This window comes from Echeneis naucrates, chromosome 19 (assembly GCF_900963305.1).
Source record: "Echeneis naucrates chromosome 19, fEcheNa1.1, whole genome shotgun sequence".
Taxonomy (NCBI): domain Eukaryota; kingdom Metazoa; phylum Chordata; class Actinopteri; order Carangiformes; family Echeneidae; genus Echeneis; species Echeneis naucrates.
In genome coordinates this window covers 11,514,069-11,539,005 of record NC_042529.1, presented here as the reverse complement: position 1 = coordinate 11,539,005, position 24,937 = coordinate 11,514,069, and the positions used below count along the sequence as shown (strand labels likewise).

The 24,937-nt window shown below is 40.7% G+C and overlaps 2 protein-coding genes across 6 annotated transcripts in view; one reads left to right on the top strand and one right to left on the bottom strand.

Moving 5' to 3' along the window:
- grid2ipb (glutamate receptor, ionotropic, delta 2 (Grid2) interacting protein, b) overlaps positions 1–22,959 on the bottom strand; it is a 31,374-nt gene extending 8,415 nt beyond the window's left edge. For 3 of the 5 annotated variants that reach the window (XR_003842266.1, XM_029528459.1, XM_029528462.1), the window contains exons 1-12: positions 22,750–22,959; positions 21,565–21,721; positions 18,025–18,278; positions 17,530–17,859; positions 16,634–16,788; positions 8,661–8,942; positions 6,300–6,385; positions 4,694–4,763; positions 2,334–2,486; positions 2,032–2,187; positions 872–1,023; positions 474–608 (exon numbers count right to left, since the gene is read on the bottom strand). Coding sequence is in view for 4 of the 5 variants with exons in the window: in XM_029528459.1 (XP_029384319.1) it covers positions 474–608; positions 872–1,023; positions 2,032–2,187; positions 2,334–2,486; positions 4,694–4,763; positions 6,300–6,385; positions 8,661–8,942; positions 16,634–16,788; positions 17,530–17,859; positions 18,025–18,270 (1,765 nt within the window). In the remaining variant the exon portion in view is untranslated. Of the gene's footprint in view, positions 1–473; positions 609–871; positions 1,024–2,031; positions 2,188–2,333; positions 2,487–4,693; positions 4,764–6,299; positions 6,386–8,660; positions 8,943–16,633; positions 16,789–17,529; positions 17,860–17,948; positions 18,001–18,024; positions 18,279–21,564; positions 21,722–22,749 lie in introns of those variants that run through there. The other 2 variants (XM_029528460.1, XM_029528461.1) reach the window with 2 other exon arrangements.
- Positions 22,403–24,922, top strand: zdhhc4 (zDHHC palmitoyltransferase 4). The gene is made up of 7 exons (XM_029528468.1): positions 22,403–22,540; positions 22,809–22,938; positions 23,059–23,132; positions 23,233–23,411; positions 23,813–23,938; positions 24,167–24,411; positions 24,515–24,922. Exons 2-7 carry the CDS (start codon positions 22,816–22,818, stop codon positions 24,809–24,811), a joined length of 1,044 nt encoding a protein of 347 aa, XP_029384328.1. The 5' UTR covers positions 22,403–22,540; positions 22,809–22,815; the 3' UTR covers positions 24,812–24,922.
- The last annotated feature ends 15 nt before the right edge of the window (positions 24,923–24,937 follow it).

Sequence of the window (24,937 nt, the reverse complement as noted above, 5' to 3'; positions counted from 1 at the left end):
AGTGCAAACCCAGCTCTTATTACTGGGGGTTGGTTGTCTCGCTCAGGGGAATGTAACTGCTGAAGAAAGGCTGTTACTCACTTACTCCATCCAGGCTTTCAGACAAAGACACTGCAGTTGTATTTACAGACCAAAGACTAATTTTACTTGCTTAAAAAAAACCCCAAATTCTTCCAAAGAGCAATGTAAAATGTAGTCCTACTAATTAAATTTTCTTTGGCAAATAGTAGTATGTCCGAATGGGCTACAGCTGTCTTATTGGTTGGCTCAAATAGTTTCTTAAAAGATAATCATATGTGGTGAATTTTGGTGAATGAGCTTTGCACCCATAGAGATGATGGGAAGCTATTGAATCCTTGGTGAAAACTGAAGCACCGACCTGGAGATGGATGACATTAGTTCTGTCTCTTAGACCAACAAAATCTGATTTGTAAGCGACGCCCGACGGGCTTTAGGTGTTATGTGAAGTGTACCCATTCCAAGGTGAGTCCCGATGATGCAGTCGTCAGAGCTCCTTTCTCGGACAATGCCACGGTACGACGTCCCCGTCACACGCATGGAGCTGCTCCGCCGGTGATGCTCCGAACCTGCGTCAGGCTCTAACACTGCTGCAACACAAACACACACACACACACACACACTCAGCAACACATTTTGCTGCACTTAATCTATTCATGCCTCAGATTAATATCCAGGGCTCGTCCTTTGTGTCTAATTTAATAAGAGAAGGTATTACTATCACCAAAAGCTTAGGTTTCATTTCCTCCGTCATTCTGAAGTGATTGACAACTTAAACGTGTGTGTGTATGTGTATATATATATTTTTTTTTTTTAGGAGCAGATAATCTCTATGTTGTGTGTCATAGCTCACCGCTGCTCTTGAAACCCAGGAAGCGTGACAGCTTGCTCTGGCAGCGCTCCTGCTCATCGTAGGTCAGTAGCTGGTAGATGAACTGCCAGATCAGCTGCTTGGCTGGAGTGTCCAACACCGGAAACACATCCACTATAAGGGTGTCCACATTCCTGCAACAACACTCACCCACATGTAATCTTTATATATCACACCCCCTGTGCGCTGCTGGGGGTACATTTAATGTCATTTACATTAAAACCTTGACATATACAGATATACTAGGATTCATCCCTCTGGGGTTTTGTTCTGTATGCTTGTAAAGTAGAATTCTGTCGCTTTTTTGTTTTAATCCTGCCCAAACACATTTGCATTATCTGCAGAGCTAATTCACCACCGATCTCCTCTGTTCATCCCCTCATAGGTGCAATATTGCAGCCTCCTGTTCTTTATTGCTTTCTTGCTTTTCATCATCCATCATTGGTTTTCTCCATCTCTGCTTTCAGCCTTCATTAAGAACAACCTGATATATTGAGCATGCTTAAAACACAGTTTCCCAAACAACGTCAAATCTTTTCTTTCAGTATTTTTTCAATTCTTATCACCCACATATTATAACAAATACTTAAAAACTTCAATCTACAATCTGTACTAAAAGCTTGGACCTGCCAACCTGATGCTCCCAAGTGAAGTCCTTATGACAACAAATGTCCTACAAACTATCATGAATTTACAGTTTTGTTGAGGTTGCTTCTAACTTTTCTAGAAACGTATGGAACAACAAATTCACCCTGAAGCAGCCGTTTCTCTCTCACTTGCATCCTTGTGCTCTCTCCCATCTGTTTAACATTGCATTATTACAGACTGCAGACCCACATTTCTCCGCATGGACCCCTTCTTCCTCTTTGTCCTTCTATTTATAGGTACCACCCCCATAATCTGGGGATCCAATATCATTAAGACTTGCAATGCTACTACTTTTATTGATTAAAAGTACTACTGATGCAACAATTTTTTTACAAGACTAATAAAAAGAAAAAACTGACCAAGAACATAGTTAACATTGTGAACAGGTTGACATGGAAAATAAATGCTATCCAAAAGTTTTTCCTGAAATATTATCTCTAACGTGTGATTGTGTTTGCTGCGAGGTGCTCCAGGGTTGGGACAGTTCCACTGACCTGTGTTGGAAAAAGGTCTCTAGGGCCTTGCACACTGTGTATCTCTCCTGGATGGTCAGCAAGTGATCTAGCTGCTGGCTGAAGGTCCGTCCATGGACTTTGATGCTTGGTGGAAGAATTTCTGCCACCCACTGCAAAGAGCTGAGGGCTGGAGACCTGGGACATGCATACATATACACCTAAATGTATTCAAAGATGCCAGTGTTGCTGACAGACTGTAGGGATCTGATGTTAGTTCCTTCATGTCAGCAAAGGATGAGAAATGGGAATGCCAATTTAAAAGGTTTGGTGGATGCACTGACCTGGAGCGTGGTAACGTGGTGGGGGCCAGGCTAGGAGACTCCTCTGGGTCCGTTTGGTCTGAAGAGTAGTCTGACGGACCCTCCTCCACCACCAGAGTGGGCATTGCCCCACTGCCCTGCAACATCGACACCACCTTCTCGTGGGAGCAGTTTCTAATAATAAATAACCCAACAACAAACAAACCAAATGAGTCAGGTTGAAAGGCATGGAAGTAAATGATGAAATAAGTGATGTTTTTTGGAATTTTAATAATTCTGGGAAGAAAACATGATCTAATACATCCTATGCAACAAAACTATGTTGCTTTGCAATAAATTCTGTAACCTCTCAGATTTATGTTGTAGCTCACCTAGGATGGAAAACATCGTCCCATACGCCGCTTTGAAACAGCCCCCATGCCTCATCATCATATAATTTGAATGCAATTTACCAATCTAACTATAATTGAACTCACGTTTCACACTGAGGAAAATTTGAAGATGCCGTTAAACATTTTGAAAGGACCTTTGAATGAAGACACTCTATGCTGTAACTATAAATGAGACAGATCGAGCTGGTATGAGAAAAGAATTTATTTTCAAACAATCCTATGAAATCATGCGAAAGAAAAAAATGATTTTCGAATGAAAATAAATGATTAACTTTGCCAGATATAAATATTGGTATAAACAACTGAAAGGCAAAAGACAGGGCTCATATTGACTGCTTTAATTGTCCTTAAGCTGCAGCTCACAAAAACAAAGCGATGTTATTCTTCTATGATATATCCTCTATAGTCAACTACAGTAACTCAGCACAGTTGTGAATGAAGATGACAGCTGGTGATATAGTTCAGGTTTTAATACACCTGAGAGAAGTTTTGTGCAAAGGGTTTAAATCTATATTGTAATGATCTAATTTGGCGCATTTTTAGTAGATGCCACACACCACATGTTCACTTTGTAAACAACTCACTGACAGCTCCCACATATCTTGTACTTTATTTTATATTTCTCTCTGGTGAACAACTCCTACTGTTTTCCTGATCACTTCCTACTGTTGCAGCAACATATTATCAGGGAGAGCAGCGGCATTATACTGTGCATATTAAATCAGTACATCAGGCAGCCATGCCAACAGCTCTGCAATTCTTCTTTCCCATGGCCATCAAGGTGGCAGGGAGAGTAATACTGTCTGTTCAGGCAGCGTTGGATATGTTCGTTGATATATAATAGTTGATAGACTAGATCTACTGAGTTCGTACAGGCTCAGCTCAATCTCATCTATGATGAATTTCTTATGTGCACTCCCACACTCGTGCTCTGAAGAGGTCAAGAAGTTTGGAAGTCCACAAAAGAACCATCACGACTTCTCCAGGGAGAGTTTAGTGCATGTAAAAGTTTGTGTTCACGTGTTTCCCAGCGCTCACATGCTGTACCTGCAGAGACAAACGCAGCAGGGTTTGTTGAGCCCAGAGTTGTTTACAATTAGAGGCTATTAATGGAATATGCTTAGGAGACAGACTTTCTTGAAATAACTTTTCTGTTTGGTATACTATCTGGCATATGTCAACCTTTAGCCATGATGACAGCACAGTTATAAGGACAGCAACGTCCGTCTAATGGTCGATCGTTCACCCCACCACTGTGATCCAGACTAAAATATAGTTATGTAACTGCTGGATGAAGGTGCCAAGAAACGTTGCTTTCATTTGCATCACTTTCATTGGGAACCGAAATCTCCCATTTCATGGCCACCTGATTTTCCCTGTGGAGCCACCAACAGGTCTTACTATTTATTGGTTTCTTACAAAATATCTGCAAAAGCATGAAGCTTCCATCCTGCTCTTAGTTTTTTGCTAATTTCCAAACTTTGCAAAACTGATAGCATATTTAGCAAATGCTGCATGCAGCACTAAGCTGAGCTGGAGAACACTGTAAACATTGGCGCATGTTACCACGTTAGCCTTCGTATTTACGTCAAGGCCCTGCTGTGCCTGTGTCTCTAAAGTGAAAACTTCCTACTGCCACAACAAAAAATAGTTGGATGTGATAAAAAAATTATAAAGCAGCATCTTTTTGAGAGTTGGATTCAGCGCTGATGCTTCCATCTTCTCCTGAGGGGGACTGACAGAGAGCAGATGCAGCACGCAGACTGTTTCCAAGTTAAAATACTCAGCTAAGAAAAAGTGAAATAAGGATGACAAAATCAAATAAAAGCCTGCCATTTTTTAAGGCTTGTAGCACCTTTTCCTGGAGAAAACAAAGCCCTGATTTCCTAAGTTGGACAGTGGGCACGGACAAAATCTTACTGTTAATAAAAATAAATAAATAAATAAATAAATAAATAAATAATATGAAGTTATCAATAAAAGACAAACCTCATATCCAGACCATTGAGGAAGAGAATACGGTCCCCTGGTTTTAGTCCACATTCCTCAGCAGGACTATCTGAGAGGGAGACAAATATGACAGACATTCCTACGTCAGTCAGAAAACAACCATGGCAATGGCTAACAGGGTGCCCAGAGCTCATGGGCTCAAAAGGGACAGACAATGACTAATGTAATGCTGTCAACCTGCTAAAACCCATCAGCAGCTGAAATGGTCTACATGATAAATCTTATTATGTAAGGAAACAGTGCTGTCAAAGCAATCTCCGGTGTAATTTGTTCAGACTTCACTGCTTCCATCCACCATCGCCTCCTCATCTGTCAACTCACTGCTCAATTTACTTCACAGTGAGTGTCATGTCATCTTTTTTCTTTTTTTCAACCCAGAATTTAGCTGTAGCAGTCTCCTCATGGGACAAAGTAGTGAGTGCAGGTTTAGGCACATGAGATGGACTTCGTATCATGGAGCTTGTAGTTTCCTGGTTATTGATAAAGGATCTGTGTTCAGATCACGATGAGACACATTCTGTCCACCCCCATCTTCTCCACATCAACCTCCATAAGGCCCACTGAGTCAGCCTGCTCTGGCCGCTTTAGCACATGATGGTGGGAGATGATGGTGGGCGGGAACAGTGCCGTCATCAAACACACACACACACACACACACACCTCTCCTCAACGAGGAATCTAGCAAATTCCCTGTAGAGCAACTTCACAGCTTCTCTTGTCTGCTACTTTTTTATATCACAAAGCAATAGCAGTTAATTAAATAACCTCTAACGGCTGGAAATTTTAAATCTAAAAGATATTAAAATGTTCACTGGAGGCTCTGGGTAGAAATAACCCTCAAATACATTTAAGAGATTTTCATGGCAAACAACTCAAAGAGACCAGAACTTCCTATAAATGTGAAAAGAGCCCAACTACAGTTAAACTGATATATAAGCAATAAAATATAATTTGTTCATTATTTTAGCAGCGAAGGTGTAGTTTTGCCCTATCTTCATGTTATGATAACTCCATATCTCTAAAGACGGAAATCTCTCTCAGCCAGAGAGTGAATAAATGTATTTTTTCAAAGAACTATTAAAGAAATGTTATATCTGCATAAATGCCAGAGCTTGTTTTGTTTGATGTGAAATGGGGTTAGAGAACCTACAGCACATCCCCCTCCACAGGTATCCAATAGGTGAGAGACCTAATTTGTAAAATATTTGACATTTAAGAACTAATACACAAATTAATTAGTCTAAAACTACACAAAATTATGCTGTAAAAAGCTTCTGACCACTGTGACTGTCTGTTAAAGCACAGCCTGTTCTGAGTGTTCCTCTTAACATTTTATTGGTGAGTAAGACAAATGCACTTCCTGGTACACTCATAGTCACACACACACACAAAACACCTTCTGAACACCTTTAACCCCCAGCGGCTGGCACCACAACAGACTCAACCACATAAAACACATCCGCCAACCTCCCCTCTCTCCTTTTCACCAGCCAACAAAGAACAATGTTTAGTCCAAACCACCACACACAGTGCGGAGGCGTCTATCAGCGTGGAGCTGTACTGGTTTTTAATAGAGCGGTCGTACCTGGAATAACAGAGTCGATGCAGACGGGAGCGTGACCTCGCAACGTGAAGCCAAAGTTCTTCTTCCCCCTGTAGACACGAACAATCCTGAGGGGGAGACACAAATTGAGTTGGGATTTCACACTGAAATGAAAATATTTTTAGCCCATGTCATTATGTACCGTTTTTGCATCACTAATGGGAAGAGCCTTTCCCACTTTTGTTCTTTTCATTTTACCATCCAATACAAGTTCACACTTCCGCTTTCAGAGCTATTCAATTATTTCTTTTTCATGTTGACACAAACGTGTAAGTGGTTGAGAGAAGTGTTGAAACAATCTAAATTATTTCCAACCACGAACGTTATTAGTTTGATTGTTGAGGTGATTTTTGAGGAGAAAATTTTAAATCTGACGCTTTTCTCACAGTAAATACAGAATCTGATCCTCTCTGTTTTACAAAATTTTGAACTGAATTTGAATTTTTTAATTGTTGGCCCGATAAAATAATATCTTTAAAGATAAACTTTGTGTTAACCCATGTGGTTAAATGCATAAACTTTCTGTCTGTCTGTCTCAAACAGAAATACATTTAATTGCAAGCACAATATTAATGAAACCCTTCTGTAATTTTGTAGCGTTTATAATGTATTTCTTTGGTCTGATATTTCTGTTGGCAAGTCATTAATTCAATGATGAATCACTTATTACAGTTGTCATTCCACTATCTGGCATTAAATGTGACATTATTTAACTGTGCTGATGCAGAACAACCTTTCTGTGAATGGACGGGCAGTCCAGCTGTCTCTGGATGGAGCGCTCACTCTGCTGTTTACAAAGCTGTTCCTACTTCACTTATGTTTTGATTTGTCACTTCCTGTTTGTGGGAGTCTGAACAAATGGTGATATGATGCTCTTTTTCTTTATTTTTCTGCAGCCTCATCTCCTCATCCCGCCAACACATCTGTCTCTGTTTATTATAAATAAAATAATTTCAGGAGGCTCTCGCCACAAGGGGGAAAAAAATAATAATAATCAAAAAGGCTCTGACATTTTGCTCATGATGGCACTTCAGCCTCATTCACCCCAGTGGGGGAACATACTCTGGAGCCACCCATTACATCAAAGATGGGACACATTTACCGCACGTTGCCATAGAAACGACTCAAGGCAATGCTGCCTCGATAATGTAAACGGGGGGAAGATGAAGAAGGTGGGAAGAGAAAAAGAACAAATCTATTGTTTGATAGCAGCGGTTACGAGGTGTTATGTAAGATAAGCTAAATGCAGATGGGTTCATTCTGTCCTCCGTGTGTACTCCATGTGTAAGTGTGTGCGTGAGCAGGGAGTTGGGCTGCACAGTGCGTGGCATCGATGCTGAGCACTTGATGAACTGAATGTATGCAACTAGCACGCTACCTTTATGTCTCTTCTTGATTAGTCAACAACAGCTGCACTTCACACTTTTACCCGATTTTCCAGAAAGCCACATAGCCCCAAAAATACATTACATCACAAATCAGTGTATCGATCAGCCACTACTTCAATGAAATCCACTGAGATATCCTCGACTGGCACAGTCTTCAGCACCTCCAAAATTATACTGTGCAGCCAGTTGCTAATCTATAGAGATCGACTTTGAGTATCTTCATCACCAGGCTGTTGAGTAAAACTATTTGAACACATGAGGGGCTAGCTTATCTATATCTCTGAAATTGAAATGGATCCATCTATTCACCGTGGGGACAACAGTTACACAACACTGGATGCAGCACAACTTGTGACAAATTGTGACTGTGCTACATGACGTAACCGCTCCCATTGACACGACCATCTTGTCTCCACTTGTTCTGTGACCTATCAATATGTTCACACTTGATATATCCAGCACCACATTATTTTCACTCCCATGTGGATGAAGAGAGACCTTAAGAGTTTAGTTTAGCTGGCCTAGTGTAGGAAGGTGGGAGTGGACTGCCACCTATACATTCCTCCACTCAAACACAAACACTGTTATTTAATTGGATAGTCATTTAATTAGCAGGTTAGTGGGTGGAGGCTGGGTTAGGGTTAGGTGGAGTGGTCAGGGGCTCTGAGACAATGAACAATGTTGAACAGGTGAAGATGACAGGAACAGCATCTGAAGACTGTCTCATGTTCACTCATTATCAGCTATATAGTTCTCATACACAGGGATTTTGTAGAGTTGAGTTTTGTAACTAGACTCAGACATTTAGGATGTAAATATCAGAGTAGCTGTTGGTATGAAAACATACCTTGTACCACCGACTTCATGTTTTCAAATCTATCAAACCTCTGAATAAGAACCTGAATGCTTGACTGAGATTAATCTGCTTGCAGCCTTATTGTTATCATCTACTCACCTCTGATTGGGTCCAATGGGGGGATGTGCTGGTATCCCAGAGACAGACTTCCTCAAGCTCCTGTCTCTTTCTCCCTCACCCCTTCCTCCGGGTTCTCCTCCATCCCTGGGCACGGAGCTGGCCCGTTTGGACCCATGGCGGCGTTCCGAGTGATCCTCGCTCCGACTGCGCCGCACTCTGCCCTGCGGTTCACTGATGCTCTTGCTGCGACACAGCCGGTTGATCACGTTCTGGGAGACAGCCTCATCGAAGCGCTGCCGGTGCTTCTTCGGGACAAAGATTCTGGCAAACATAGTGGCATGTGACGTGAATGAGGAGTGATATAAGTTTTTTGTCCACAAGAGTTGCCCGAGAAATAAAGAAATTTGCAGGAAGGAGGTTGGATCTACATCACAGATCCACCTCGATCCATTCTGAAAGCATACAGTCCATCACCAAAAGATTTCCAGTAAAGTAACAGCAGCAGGTCAAACATCCAGTGTGGCCATCAATTGCGACTGAGATAATCTTCACAATCCAAGTCCAGACAAATTTAAATCAACAGGCTTCTTCCTTCAGCACAGGAAAAACACTTTTGATGGACAGATGATGTAATGGTTGTCCCCAGAGAGAAGATAAGAAGAGAAACTGAATGGGAAGCTGGAGAGGAGAAATCTCACTCTGAGACAGCCAGCTAGGAAAACCTTGGTATCACTCGCTGCTTGCTGGAGTCTCACTGCTGCAGAGTGAGGTAGGAGAGCCAGAATACAGCAAGAGAATAAAGGTGTGGGAGTGAGCGAGCATGGATTTCTCCTCTGCTTTCGCTCTCTCTCTCTCTCTCTCTCTCTCTCTCGCTCTCTCTCCCTTGATTAACAGTATCTTCCTCTCCTACACTTCCGTCCATGCCTCACCTCCGTGTCACTTTGTCAGTGTGAGCACAGAGCAGGAAGCTGGCATCATCTTTCTGATCTTGGATATTAACAATGTTCCCACTTTTTTAAAAGGATTTCCAGCTTCATGAGGGCAAAGACAAGTATAATTAACTTAACTCAAAACATCAATGAGAAGGTGGACAAACTGTCATTTCAGTTGGGAAAAACAATTGGCAGGCACACATTTTCTGGCAGCTGGCGATGTTTTTTTACCAAAATTCCCCTTAAACAACATTTAATTTTTATACTTAACCAGGACAGCAACACACTTCTGATGCTATTCTCTTTTCATTTAAAAGATGCCCAAGTAAATGATGCCTAAACACAAGCAGCCATATGAAAACTTTACAAAAATGAATCAAGCTGACAGATGAAAGGAAATCTTAATGGGTTTGCTGCCACATTTTAGTCTGTACATAACCCCCACAAAACTCACTACACACATTTTGCAGCACAATAATCTTGCAAAAAAAAAGGGGGGGTACAGTTGTGTATTGCACATGCTGCACACACATCAGCACTTTTCAGAACAAAACAAAATGCCCCCACCATACACACAACCCAGCTGGCAATAGAAAACTTTTCATATAAATTATCAGAATAGCTGTAAAGGGACAAGCCTAGCAACCACACACACCATTAAAACACAACATTAAATTTGCTGATTGGTTTTAATGTGGTTGATTATAGCGCGCGCGCACACACACACTTTCTCTAACTTCACTTGTGGGGATATTCACATTGTAACGGTCGAAAATCATCTAATTTTTGGAGGATTTATTGTGACAGTGAAAATGGTCTTGTAAGAGATGAAAATGAGAGCCATCACTATCTACACACAGCATGTCACATCTGTTAACACCACATCTGTTTCGAAAAACACCCAAAGGAAATCCAGAAAATTCAGACAGCACTGTTTAAAAAGCAAAAGCTGATGTCAGAAGTCAATTTGATTTTGTATTTGTTGAATCACAGTAACATTAAGATCCTACTGAGAGATGAGCTCCAGCAGATTTGCACAACAGGCGTTCTGTTTTCCACCTCCACCAGTCTGTTGAGCTCTGACCAGCTGATCTGTTGCTGGTATGCTGATCAGATGAATCAGCCACCAGCAGACAGGGTGAAGCACGCTCGGTGAAAAAACGGTGGAGTAATTAGCCACATACGTGCTGCTGGAGAGCAGGTACAAACAACAGCTACCCCTGTACGTGTCCACAAGAAGCTAATTAAGCTGCATAAAAAAACAATCTTGACAGCTAAATAAAGCAATTAGGACACACTTAGCGTATGAGGGAAACAGGGAAAAACAACTTCACAGCAAATGTGAGGCCTTTCTGTGCTTCATTTCGTCTCCAGAGTTGTTTTTGCATTTTATTAAAAGCCATTTGGGTAAAAATGGAAAACCTTCAGCCATGTAGTGTTTCTGTTACGTATATAAAATCTCTTTATGAGCAGAAGCCAATGACAGTGGTCACCTATGAAGAGAACTGAAACATCTGAACATTTACATTTCTAATTCAAACTTTTTTAACCATATAATGGCAACAGTGGTTTTGAGTTACTTGTTTATTCAGATTTCATGTGGCTTAATATTGTAAATATAAATATAGGTTATTTCCTTTCACTATACAGTTCTATACTTCCTTTCCAGGAAAAAAACCAAAAAAAACAAAACATAAGTTAACTCTGTGACAAAACAAACAAACAAACAGACAGATATAACAGAGTTAAGCTGAGTAACATCAACAACTTTTTAGTTTCTTTCTTGGATCAGATCTATTGAGTGAAAAGTTAAATTATCCAAACCAAGTAAGTAAAAAGAGAGTGACATTTGTGTGTCCCCCCAGTGGCTGCAGAAATGAACAACAACACATGCAGACCCTCTCTCTGTTCAGCACCACAACACCACACGGCAAAGGAACAGCAATGCAGCAGCGTGTTGCTCTTAACAACAGTCCTGGATTTCCTGATGGAATCGTGTAGTTTACGTTCAGATGCCAGCTATGTGAATAAAGCAGCCACTTCGAGACTTAGATATGGATCACTTTAACATTGTCTTTTTCTTCTGCTTCACTAACATTTATGTCAGGTTAGCATAAGTGGGACAATTCACATTTCATTTTTCTTTTCAGTTTTCACCTCTTGTGCATTTAAAAAAAAAAGTGTCTTACCTTAAACCAATAGCCCACGTTTAGCTCCGGTAAATCATTTAGAAAATGCTAGAATGGGATAAAAACCTCTGCATGGTGGCTCTAAATTACAATCCAAAGATAAGTATATGTTTAAATGTGCTGGCTATGACTTGTTTTACTGGAGCTGCCACTTTTAAGAAGTGGTGGGTGTCTCATTTTTTGGGACAAATCTTTTCAGTAAAAGATATAGGCCACATATTCTTAGCCTGCTGTCACTGTCTCTGCAGATGGTGATCAGATCTGAGGCGTACTTGTATCTGACTGCAGTCTGAGACAGTGTTGACTGAACACAGACTACCGGCTACAGCGAGCAAACTCCAGAGATATAAATAAATGTTCTGTAGTGATGTAGGTGTAGTAGCCCACACGGTCCCTGCTATTTGTCATCTATACATATCACAGCGCTAATTTGTCTGTCTCTCACAAACAAACCGTGCCTTTCCGTGGAAAGATTTGTGCCAGTGTGTGTCTCTGAGTGTGTGTGTGTGTAGTTGCTGCTATCAGCATTTTGCTGTATAAATGCTGATTGATGCAGATGTTGATGCACCTCAGAATGAAAAGCCATCTGTTGAAACAGTCGCCTCATCACAAAAAGTTTTCCGTGTTAACTCTTGGAAACTAAATGAGTGCTCCGATTTGACCTAATTTATAAAGAACAGAGATCTATAATTATCTGAAGGAGGGTTGTGGAGGAGGAAGCAAGCAGGGAGGATGGGACAGATTTCTCAAAAGGGAGGAATGACAAGCAGAAAACTACAAAGAGGAGACCTCATTTCATTTCAAATGTCCAGATGTGTCTCCAATGTAGGCAGGTGTTTCTCAACACTGTGCTTTGTTGCCATGTGAAGATGCAACTTAACAATTAGTGTGCTGAGGAGGAATGAAAGCTGTGTGATGGAGGACGCCTCCTGTCGCTATCTATCGTTGTCTGCTTACCTTCTTTCACACATTAAGGGATAAGGCTTGAGGAATTAGAAAAGTATTATATAAACATTAGTGGGCAGCTGGTCTGGGTCCAGGACCATTACAGACTGTGATAGTGGAAGAGGTCAAATAACTGTCAGACAGCTTCACACTGAATTAATGAGGTTAAGACTGTGAACAAAGTGAGCCTATTGTGATAAAAAGGGATCCTAGGGCAAAATAAAAAAAGAAACAGAGAAGAAGCTGTTATGCTGTATGTTATATGTTATATAACATACAGCATGCAGTCTTCCAGGTTCAAACAGGACTGAGGAGTGTGTATGTATGTATATATATATATATATATATATATATATATATATATATATGCGGATGTATAATGCACAACTACTTATCACCCAAATGTTGTGTACACGCTGACACTGTGTGACCACTGATATGATGTACTAATGATTTAAGGGATGACACTGCTGCAAGGTTAAGCTAATAATATAAAAACATAGACCTCTGTGACAGTAGCCCTGCAGAGAGTGTCTTGTCCAGCAATCACCAGACCTGAATGGACCTGAACGGTCAGATCCAACTGTTCTTGCTCATGGCACATCTGAGTCTTTGGGGTATGACCAGCAGAAGATTGACTTTGCTTCTAAGTTTCATTGAAACTGTTTTTATGAACCTAACTAGAAGAAACTCTGCTGCATTAAAGACAAGTCTGCAAAATGAACTGATTTTTATTTTTTTTTTGTTTTATTATTCCCTTTGGTGTTGTCAGTCCCACATCTTTACACTCAGTGAAGCGCCAACTCAACTCCCAGCCCCCGAAAAACACAATGTCTCAGTTTTCAACTGGTCATTAAAATTTCAGTATATGTTTTAATAATTTTTTCTTTTATGTGTTTTTATCCATTCTAATGTTCAATCAGGGTGTTTGCTTTTCCTCCAGCCTGAGTAATGTGGTTAGTTAATGTTGCACTGTCACATGAAGCAGCTCGCAATCCTCCAATTCTTTCTAGAGAAAAATTGTGTTCATATCATTGCAACTAAGCAAATGGACTTACAGACCTCAGTTAAAAAATGGCTACTAACTCTGCAGTTGAGAACACCCTCAACACTGCTGAAACAGAAAGCTTTGTGCACAAAATGTAGTCTGGTGCAAATCTGGAGGAGCAGGTAATCATTATCAAACTTCAATAACTCTTACTCTTACATTGTACAAACCTAGAATCTCAGTTTAAAAAAAAAAAACCAAAACAACAACAACAACAACAACAAAAAAAAAACCCAAAAAACTGTAAATTGTTTGGGTCGGTAGTTACAGCTGCAGATGACTGAAATTTTCTAGATACATTGATTTAATTTGCTTCTAATTGCATTAAATATTACAAATGGGATGAAAACTTAGGTTCCTGCCTTTTTTCAGAGCAGACACATACACACAGACTCAAGATAACACAGGCAGATAAAGTTTAAAATCAATAATTATGCAATCTGAAAGTCAACGTGATGCTCAAAAACAAGCACAACACAAACACATACACACACACCCCTACTCATCCAAACGTGTCATAAGATTACATCTTAAAAGCACAACATCACTCATCCTAATCACTTCATAGTTGTGCTTGGTCTATCTACTGTTTCAACAAGCAGTGTCCACCCTTCCAAATATGGTCAAATCAAATTAAATTAAACTGTATGAATATGCTGTGAAGTGTTTGCTTGCATTAATAAATCACAGATTTAAAGCTCTGCAGTAAATTGCCTTGAAGAGATCTAAGAAAACAGCAGGGGAATAAACAAAATTTGAGTTAGAAATATATACAAAATTGGCAGTAGCCACCATGTGGCAGATTGCATTAAATGTTGTCTCCCCGCCCCCCACTTCATATAGAAACATTTCACTGATGGTATTTGGTAAAAACACCATAGCTGCAAAAAAGCAGCTTTTTAATTCCCTCAAAAGCAAACAACCCAGCACAGGCACATTTCATTAAAACCTTCATTTGAAAAGAATAAAAAGATGAACTTACCCCAGGCAATTCATTATTTTAGCCGTCACCCATGGCTCAAGAATAAAACAAATCTAAACATGATTTTGACATCTAATGTAGTAGTTACTAGAAGAGCAGAGGCGCCTACTGCTACAGTGCTCTTTAGCTAAGAAGGATAAAAGATATGATGGGACAATGGTGCAAGCAGGAGGCTGCCTTCACCGAGTGTCAAGGGAAAACGGTCACCATGCAGAGACAGCAGGGAAGTGCCTGCGCTCTGAGCGCAATAGTAAGAAAATCCATCAGAACAAACCATACAATCCCCACAGAGAGAGAGAGAGAAAGAGAGATGAGGAGAGATAGTGAGAGAGAGGGGTTAGTAAGTTGTGAGATGAGTGGGGGATGGAAAAAAACAACAGAGATGGCTTCACTGTTATTATTGGTGCTCCTGCAGATAGGAGTTTCCTTCATTACGCAGATATGAAATACAAATGAGGAGTTCTCTGCTGAATGTGTTTGAATTATTCATGACCAATTTAAGACAGAAAAATCCTGTCGCCTCTTCATTACAGGTAGGGAAACAACACAGCTACCCCTACACTGAGCCTGTCCTGCTGCTGGAGAGCTTTCTTACAGTATATTAATATCACTAAAATGAGCTGAAAATGGTGTAGTAGTAGTAGTGGAGGAGGAAGCCAGTGTAGTAAAAGGATAAAAGGCTTGATTGGCTCAACTTCTGGAAAAAAGTAAAAATTCTGGACAAACTGTGCAGGGATTTAGAGAAAGGAAGGGATGATGCTCATTCTGGCACACAGACAACCAAGTAATTCTGGCTGTCTCAGTTGTTTTTCACATTCAATTACCTGGCGTTAGTCCATCTTATGGACACATACTTCAACACACCATCAAAAAACCTGTTGGGTGTAGATCCTTTTTTTTTTTTCTTTTAATGAACGGCAAACATAGAGCAGAGTGGCCACCACTAATGAAAAATGTTTTCCAAGAGGAAAACACTCCACTAAATCTGTCTGTGGCTCATCATCATAGACACCTCCATGCTGTGAATTAAGTTCACTCTGCCAATTTTCATTTAATGCTAAAAAAATCTCCAAGCCTGGGCCCCTCTGTGTCAGTTTAGTCTCCCAGTTTCACTAAAGTAGATAATGACACTTTAAGGGACTTGGAGGGTCACTGGGGATTTTCCCCAGGCACCAGATGGGACCTACCTAAACCTAAAGTGAAGCTTTAGAATGACTGGCAGCGGGTAGGACTCCCTCTAATCCATCCTGTGACAGACTGAGTGACAGGAAAATCCTGTTTATGCGGATATTATCATTTAAATCTCTGACGATTATTTTACTTTTCTCTAGGACTGGAAAATGTGTGGGATGCGAAACCATAATAAGGTGTAATAAATAAACAACAGTGCACGGACACACATTGAAATAATAAAATCTTCAGATGCAGTTCTAAAAGTGCATCAATCTCAGAAAAAGTTGACACCCCATGTGGTGTTAAACTATGAAAATGAATGTAGACAGGGAAAAGAATTTTCAAGTGGCAGAAATTGCAATACTGACTGTTTTGACTCTGTACTTGATCAGTTTGTATTGGGAACCATCCCAATACAAACTGATCAAGTACATTTCAAGAAGGCATTTTCAAGATTCTGTGGAGTGTTTTGGACTTTATTGGACAGTTTTACCTGCCCAGAATGATAGTAGGAAACACGGGGAGACCCTCACATGCTCATTTAATGATCATTAAATGATGTGCCCTGGATGTCCATGGATAACACATTTTGTCTTCAGCCCAATGCCAGTATTAACACACCGTTTCTGCTTTCCTCCTAACACGCAGTTAAGTTTCAAATACTTTCTGTATTTTTCTGATATCAGTTTATTCTACAGGGTTAATAGTATATTGTAATAGGAAGTGTAACCTCTGACTCCTACCTGATGTTGGAGATGAGCTGTCGATGCTCATCAGTGGTGAGTATCTCTGGAAGGACAGAGGCCAACCACTGGACTTTTTTCTCTGCTGCATATTGCTTCAACACCGTGAAAAGTTTCTCCTTCACCTCTGGTACGTCACCTAATATCTGGTCGACCTGATGAAATTGAAATTGTGATGAAAATGCTGTCACCTCGTAATTTTACACAGTGATAGATTGTAACCATAGCAAAACTGGTGGGCCTTAGTAGTTAGTTTTTTTTCTGCGCTTTAAAATATTTAAAGGCTGCACATCAGATGCAAATTCCATTTCTTTATGTATTGGATTAAAATACATTAAATAAGCAGTCATTTAAATGAAAAACATTTTAGGGTATTATGTATTTAAGACTTTAAAACACACAAAATCTCAACTAACTGAGTTGACAGTAGCACCTTTGTGGCAACAAAAATGAAAACAAGCAATTCACAGCTTTTATCAGATTGGGGATTTGTATGCCTTTATTTCAGTTAGTATTTAGCTGAGGGATTAACATGCAGGAAAGTTCCCTGGCTGGATTCAACCCTGCGGACCCTGATATGACCTCTTAACAGACACACACAGAACACAGCATCGTAAAATTCTGACTGGTCCGCAGAAATACCCATCACGTTTTACTAAATGAATCCCACCCACTGCAAATGAGTAAGAAAAGTACACTCTAAGCTGGTCCATGCTTATATGTGAACCCTTGCTTACAGAGCCCTGACTTAATAAACCAGGAGTAGCATGATAGTCCAAAGAAATGTATATAGCATATGTATGTATACCAGGGTGTACTCCCCCCACCCACCAACATGCATGAATCAGAGCAGCTAGTGGATGGATGGATCTGCTGTAAATGCATATTCAACATACCTTCCTGTTGAATTCCAGAGCTTTATGTTTACGGTCCAGTCTTGCCCCCTCTCCTTCCACCTGACTGTCATCCATGCTGATGCTGTGTTTCTGCCGCGGGCCAAGGCAGAGCACGCCGAGCCGGAGCGTCCTACCCTGGGATGCTTTGATAAGCGCCGCGGCCGTCTCATGCTGCCTGACAGGAATGCCGTTGACCTCCATGACGTAATCCCCGGCCCTCAGACCTGCACGGCCAGCTGGAGAGCAAGGTGAGCAGTCCTCCACCAACAGGGGGCAGTCTCCTACGATGGTGAACCCAAAACGCCCATCTGGACCTGGTACGATGTCCATCTGTAATACAAGCAAATATAAATGAATTTGAATTAGGAACTTGCGTCAGGGTTTGACCCCATAACATGACTCAAAAGTACCAGACCTACAGGTTATGGTATGTAATTCCATGGGTATTAACCAACACATGCAGTATTTTCGTGATGGACTTGAGAGCTGTGAGACCTGCTGTATGCGGGACACCACTCCGATACTCGGAGGGATGTTCTTCTGAGTCTGGGCGATGGCAATGACGGCTTGTGGAGCCAGTGTCGACACATTGTGACCCTCAATCTCCAAAACCTGGTCTCCTGCCTGCAACCCTGCCAGGTGGGCGCTGCTACCTTCCTCCACAGACAGGATGTAGCTGGGTCCATTCCCACCAAGCTGGAAGCCAAAATCCTCAGGCCAGCCCTGGTTGGACGACGGCATGCTGAGGACTTACGGGAAGGGAGGAAAAGACAGAAAGAGTGGAGGTGAAAGAGAATAACGATGTACGATTTGTGAAGAAGAGGGAAAAAAAAAAAACACATTAAAACAGACTTACCCACAGTGGCCAAGGTGCTCAACTCTATCGACATTGCAAATATACTCCTAGATCAAATAATCCTTTGCGTGTTTAAAGAGATTCAATCTGATGGCGTTGTTCCCTGTCTCTTCCTCCTGCTATCTCCCGTGTCTCAAGTTGTACTATCATGAGCGGTTCTGTAACCCTCTACCCTGAGCCATGACACACTCAGCGGTCCCTGACCTGGTTCACAAACTACATAGCAGCCAATCAAATTAAGGCGCAGTAGAGATTGTGACCTTAATTAGCTTGAGAGACAAAAGTTCCTCTAGCTAATTTTTTTACTCAGGGCACGTGCGAGTCTTGCCTGTTGAACGGTAATTAGGAAGCAAAGTAAGAGGGCACACCACTGACTGCCCCGATGGGCTTTATCCAGGGAAGAGATAGGAAACACTATTTCATTACAAGTAAATTAGGGAAAATGGTTTTTGAGAGCGATGGTTTGGATTGAAATATTAAAATAAGAATGAATTAACCCACATTTGAGAGTTTTCAAAATGTAAAAATGAAAACAAAAATACAAAAATTGACATGTTGGCATTTGCCAAATATAATCTACTAAACCCTCCAGCTCAGATAGAGACTAATGATGGGATCCACAGCCTCTAAACCCACAGCACAGCAGGATTCACACATTGGGAAAAAAATTGGTAAAAGACTTACAGAAATCTTTAGATGGACACCGAGAGCCCCGTTTACTCTGCCGAAAAGAGTATCTGCCTCTTTTGCTTTGCAAAAACTTCTTCATCTTGAATGTCAAATAACAGGTGGCCTGCTAACAGGCTAACATCCAATCTGTCCTCTCAAATGTAATATAAAAAAATTTTACAAAAAAGAAAAAAGAAAAAAAAAAAAAAGAAAACCTCCCCCCGACCACCCCACAACCCAAAGTCAAACAGAAAGCTTGACAAATTCAAAATATAAACCCATTCATCCACCCTGAAACCACAGCAGCTTCCTCATGAGCAAAGGGTGAGTGTGCATGAAAAGCCAGAGCAGTCTCTTTGTGAGTATGTCAAGGAGTTAGTCCTGCGTCTCATCCCTGATTCATCCTTGGGCCAGTCTGCTTGCACAGTGTTAATCAGAAAACTGGGACGCGTACACCCGCGCACCTCGGCTCCTTAATAATTCTCTCTCCAAAAAGGGTATTGTGAGGCCTCATTTTTCTATAAATACACCAATGTGTCTTTTTCCTTCTCCTCCTCTCTTAGCTAGGTGGCTCTCCGAGGGACTGCTCCTGGCCCAGAATCACTCTGCGTCGATGCAAGAAAGCCTGATGAGTATTAATTGGAGCGTCTGCTTGCCTGGAATTCTGCAGGTCCATGTGTGAGCACAATGAAATGTTCAGTCCATTGAGAAGGAGCAGGGGCAATTTAAGACGTTAGCTTGTAGGATTAGCAGGATTATGAGCTGGATCTTCAGATCTGCTCCAACCCCTTGTCATTAATACTGAAGGAACACATGCTCCCTTCCCTTAATGTTTGCATACTGACTATAGCATAACTATACAACTGTACCTCCAGAAGTGTAAGATGATAAGTCTGTGTGACAAAACACTGCAATGTCAACAATACAGTGTGTATCAGAGATAAGGTCAAAGCAGGACAGAGGTGACAATGACTGAGAAGACCTCGTGAGATAACAAGGCAATCTAAAAGTCACACAATAAAACTTCCAATTCAAGAAAATAGTCTTTCAAATGATCTTGTTGGTTTTATTTGTAGACCAGAGAGGCAGTGAAAACTGGTGCAGTCTCTGTTGTCACTTTCAGCCCATTCATTTCCTGTCATCTGGCCCAATTGTTGGCCTGGACCAGGCTGGGCGTGCACTGGTGTCTGACATAGTATTTTTTTGTTTTTTTTGTTGACACAACCTCTTTTTTCTATCCTACAAATAGCCCTTATAATGTTTTAACCAGCAGACCAACAGAAAGATTAATAGAGATAATAATTAGCAGATTAATAAAAAACAATTGTTTCAGACATAAATTATAGGCAACTAAGAGTAATGAGTCAAAGGGCCAGAGTCATTCTATCCATATGACAATAAAATAATGTGTTGATGCAGAAGGGGTATTTGGTGCTAAAGTAATCAATAAATTCGTAGTTGCATTGATCAACAGCAATGACAAACATTTGGCATTTTTATATAGCCATAAATTATAATATAATAATCTTAACTATTATATATCTTATATATTATTATTAATTAATACATTTATGTGTTCATTGGACAAAATGTTTTCTCAACTAAATGTACTTAATTTGTTACTTATACCTGTGGTTTTCTTCAGAGGAAGAAAAGGTTTAATGAGCATCAAACAAAAAACTGTGTTGCAGTGAAAAGCCTTTAGAAAACACTAAAAACAAACGAAAAACAGAACTGCCTAGAATTACCATAACACAAGTAAATCTAATTACTTCCTTTCACCCATGAATATGAATGATCATGCTAAGTAAGTATCAATAAGAGGCAATTCTCATTGATTGGCATCTCAGATGCTCTTATTATTTGATATAAATGCATAAGTAGGTATGTAAACAACCTATTGTAGTTAACACGTTGCATATTAAAAAGATGAAGAGAAAAGGAAAGAAGAGAAAGTACTGGGAAGGCCGGCAGACGGGCTGATAGCAGCATGAACTGTCATTAGTGGCAAAGCACACAGTAAGGAACAGCCAGTCTGGCACGAAATGAATAATTAAAGGCAAATGGCTTATATCTGCAAACACACAGTTTGCTTCAATCAAACTCCCCTCTTACATTATAGCTGAGGCAGTTAACTCGTGTGGCAACATGATGAAAACCTATATTTCAAAGGCAGCTGAGTCGTATAAAAGTCTCCTGAGAATATTACAGTAATACATTGATTTGACTTCAAAGAAATCATTTATATGTTTGAGCATATCTATATTATTACTATACTACATTTATTTTAATGGTAAGCAACAAACATGAAAGGATTTACTTTTAGAAAAGCAAAAGCAGTACTTCATTAATCTTAAATGTGGTGGAAAATATTTAGAGTTTTCACCCCCAAGATATAACAACAAATACATGCAACATATTATGACTAATATGACTATGAGGAATATTTAAAAATGGCCAGCACACCAGAAGAGCTCATAAAAAGTCCAGCACAACCACATATCCCTTACCTTCTTAAACAGCATCCATAGACGCACACACACTTGGGTCTTGGCCCTAAGTAATGGTCCCCTCTCCAGCTCTCTGAGCTGTAACATGAGTGTTGGGCCATGTCCGCAACCAGATCCAGCAGGTGTCCTGTGGTGCCTTGCTGCATTGTGTGGAGAACTGGGAAAAAGTAAAGGAGAGAAAACAAAACTAAGTAATTCAGAGTTAGTTATTTATGTTGGGACTGGATTTCTTCTTCCATCTTGTTGAGAATGCTTTTAATGCCAGTTGTGGATTGCAGCTAAATAAATGTACCCATGTAGGCTACTTCACTTCCCAGACAGCCTGATGAAACACAAGAGCGAATTGAAAACAGCCTGCAATAGTTAATATAACAAGCACTCTCTCTCTATATATATATATTTACATATTCATATACTGATAAATTTATTTAGATATTTATCAGCATGTGCAATATTCGTATAATCACTTTCTTCTCTTATCTACATTTCCCCTTAACATTCAACTTAATTTCTTCATGTGAAATTGATATATCCATAATGTGCAGATATTTTATATATATATATATGTTTTACTTATGGATACAGTTCCTAACTTTATCTTGTTTTTCACTGTAAATTACTTCAGTACTTCAGGATAAATAAAGTTTTATCGTCTTATGTGATGTTTGAAATTGGAAAAATAGATGTGAAGCTATTCTTTTTTTTTTTTTTTAATGCACCTCGGCCTTTTCTAATTTAAACTGTATCGATGATATGAGCAGACCAAGTTGCCCTCCATGCTGCAGCACCATCAGCCCGGCTGCTCAGATGTTAGCTTCATCGATGCTAAGGAAATAGCTTCGTTTACAGAACATCAGCACGGACCCAAAGTGAAGCGCTTGTCCATAGCAAAAAAATAAATAAATTAAATAAAAGCAGTTATGTTGACGTGAGACAAACCACCGGAGGGGCAGCTATGTGTGACTAGACTTAGGAGGTAAGGGACAAATTAATTATTTAATGGCTTTTCAGTATCGATGAGCAGGTTTGCTGACGTCGGCTGCAGACGCAGGTTAGCATGCTAACGTGAAACTCATCTGAGTCTTTACAGAGGACACAACTCACCTCATGCCGGCTAACTCTCACCCATGTTTGAATAAAAAACAAACTACAGTAACGTGAGCTGGCTCTCATTCGGCTTTCTACCTGTTGGGGGAGAGTTGTCACCATAAACACCTGTTGTTGTTTGTCTGTGACGCCGCCAGGTGAGCCATGGACTTCCTGACTCTGTTCGCTCTGTACGTGGGCCTGGTGCTGACATGTATAGTCCTGGTCTGCAGATACTCAGGACGGCAGCAGACCCCCTTCAACGTACTCTTCAACTCCGTCCTTAAGGTCTGGAAGGACAGCATTGAAATTTACTGTTGCGCTTATGAACTGACACTGAGCGGCGCTGTTGTCCTGATGCCTTGAAGTTGAGTTAACCGTAATCACAGATGCCCTTTACCTTCACAGGTAGTTGCTCCAATTACACCAAAATGGCTTCAGAGGTTCTCACAGTGGGCTTTGCACCGGCTGTTTCATCAAAGGTTTGTGATGAACTCCACGTGAAAAAACTAACCAAGAAATTGTTGCTTTTGTCGTTTTTGTGTTTCAACCCCAGTCTGTGTCGTCCGCTTTTGTCTGCAGGAACAACATGTTCATCTATCTGCACATCCTCCTGGAGTTTGCTGTGTACGCAGAGTTCACCGGCGAGGTGTTTGGCTTCTGCAGGGAGATGGACACTACTCTGACCAGCCTGTCTGTGCCTTACATCCTGCTGGCCATCAAAACCTTCTTCTTCTACCTCTGCATCAAAAGAGATCCAGGTTAGTTTTATATATATGAAAAGAATGAACAAAACAGAACACATTGAGAAAGTGCAACCTCCACCTGACAGCAATAATTTCATCTTGTCATCTGGAAAAAACAGTTTTCTTCAGGAGTTATAATCAAGGGGTGGGCTCCGCACTTTTACCCTTTGTGTATCTTCATTTGTGTCAGTGTGATGTAAATAGCAGATTCTGCTATATATATACTTGTCAGCTCACACACTGTTTATTCTATCTAGTGTTAAAGATTGATAGGGCTCTACCATACCACTGGCTTCAAGAACTTATTTCGCTGATTGTATCTGAGAGTAGTCAGAGAAAATCACTGAAAATTGGGCGGCATTATGACACTGCAGTATTTTTCCTCAACTCTCTCCTTGTGACTCTCTGTCTACCAGGCACAGTGACAAAAAAGAAGGTCGCTGGTCAGCTGCACATCTATCAGTATGACAGGAGATTGTTTCACCCGGGGGTCTCCTGTCCGACCTGCCAGTTTGTCAAGCCAGCTCGCTCCAAACATTGCAGTAAGTATTATTTTGTCATAGAAACTTGTCAGATGTGCTCTTTTTCTCCTTCTGGGTTTAACAGTTAGATGAATGCTCATCCTGTTGTTGCACTACCTTCATTAACCATGCTACTGAAATTGCATCACTGTTTGGCAGTTTGTCAAATGAGAGTGCACCTTTTTATTCAAAATTCTAAAGGAAAAAGAAATCTCTACTGCTAACTGCTAACATCTGTCTGTATTTCAGGGGTCTGCAACAGGTGTGTCCAGCGTTTTGACCACCACTGCGTCTGGGTGAACAACTGTATTGGTGCTCAGAACACTCGTTACTTCTTGCTGTACCTCTTCACTGTTTGTGCCATGGCAGGTGACATTGCCCTGCTAACAGCAGACATGCTGCTTCATGCCGTACTACGCTCAGGACTTCTAAGGGCTAGTTATATTGATGAGAATGGCGAGCAGCAGCCGGCAGGGCCTCTGTTTGTTGCACAGGTGAGATTATATACTTCAGAGCTTCAGACCTCTTTGTATACATCTGCTGCAGTCATTTTTATTTTCTTGGGAAATAATTTTCTTTTTCCCTTTGTCCCTCAAGCATCTGTTCCTGGCGTTCCCCCGAATTGTCTTCATGTTGGGTTTTCTGGTTTTTGTCTTCTTCCTGTTGGCTGGTTATGCCCTGTTTCATTCCTATCTGGCTCTTGTCAACCAGACTTCCAATGAGTGGTACAAAAGTCGAGGTTTAGTTTGTCAGCATTGTCACCCAAACACTGCAGACCATCTCTGTAGCCCAGCGCCAAACCACTCTAATAGACACTACTACAGCCGAGGGCTTCTCAGAAACCTGGGGGAGATTTTCTTCCCTCCTCAACCTGCTCAGAAAAAAGACAACTAAATAAAAAGACACTGCCTGTTGTGTTATGCTGCATTTACTGTACATGCCGTCACATTGATTGTCCTTAAGAGCTCATTTTGACTGGAGAAATAAAGTTTACATTTTTTGATAGGTTTTGGTGTTTGT

Coding starts and splice junctions, on each gene's coding strand:
- zdhhc4 (XM_029528468.1), top strand. CDS start 22,816: ATGGACTTCCTGACTCTGTTCGCTCTGTACGTGGGCCTGGTGCTGACA. Junction 23,133..23,232: donor CACCGGCTGTTTCATCAAAG/GTTTGTGATGAA, acceptor TTTTGTCTGCAG/GAACAACATGTTCATCTATC. Junction 24,412..24,514: donor GGCCTCTGTTTGTTGCACAG/GTGAGATTATAT, acceptor TTGTCCCTCAAG/CATCTGTTCCTGGCGTTCCC.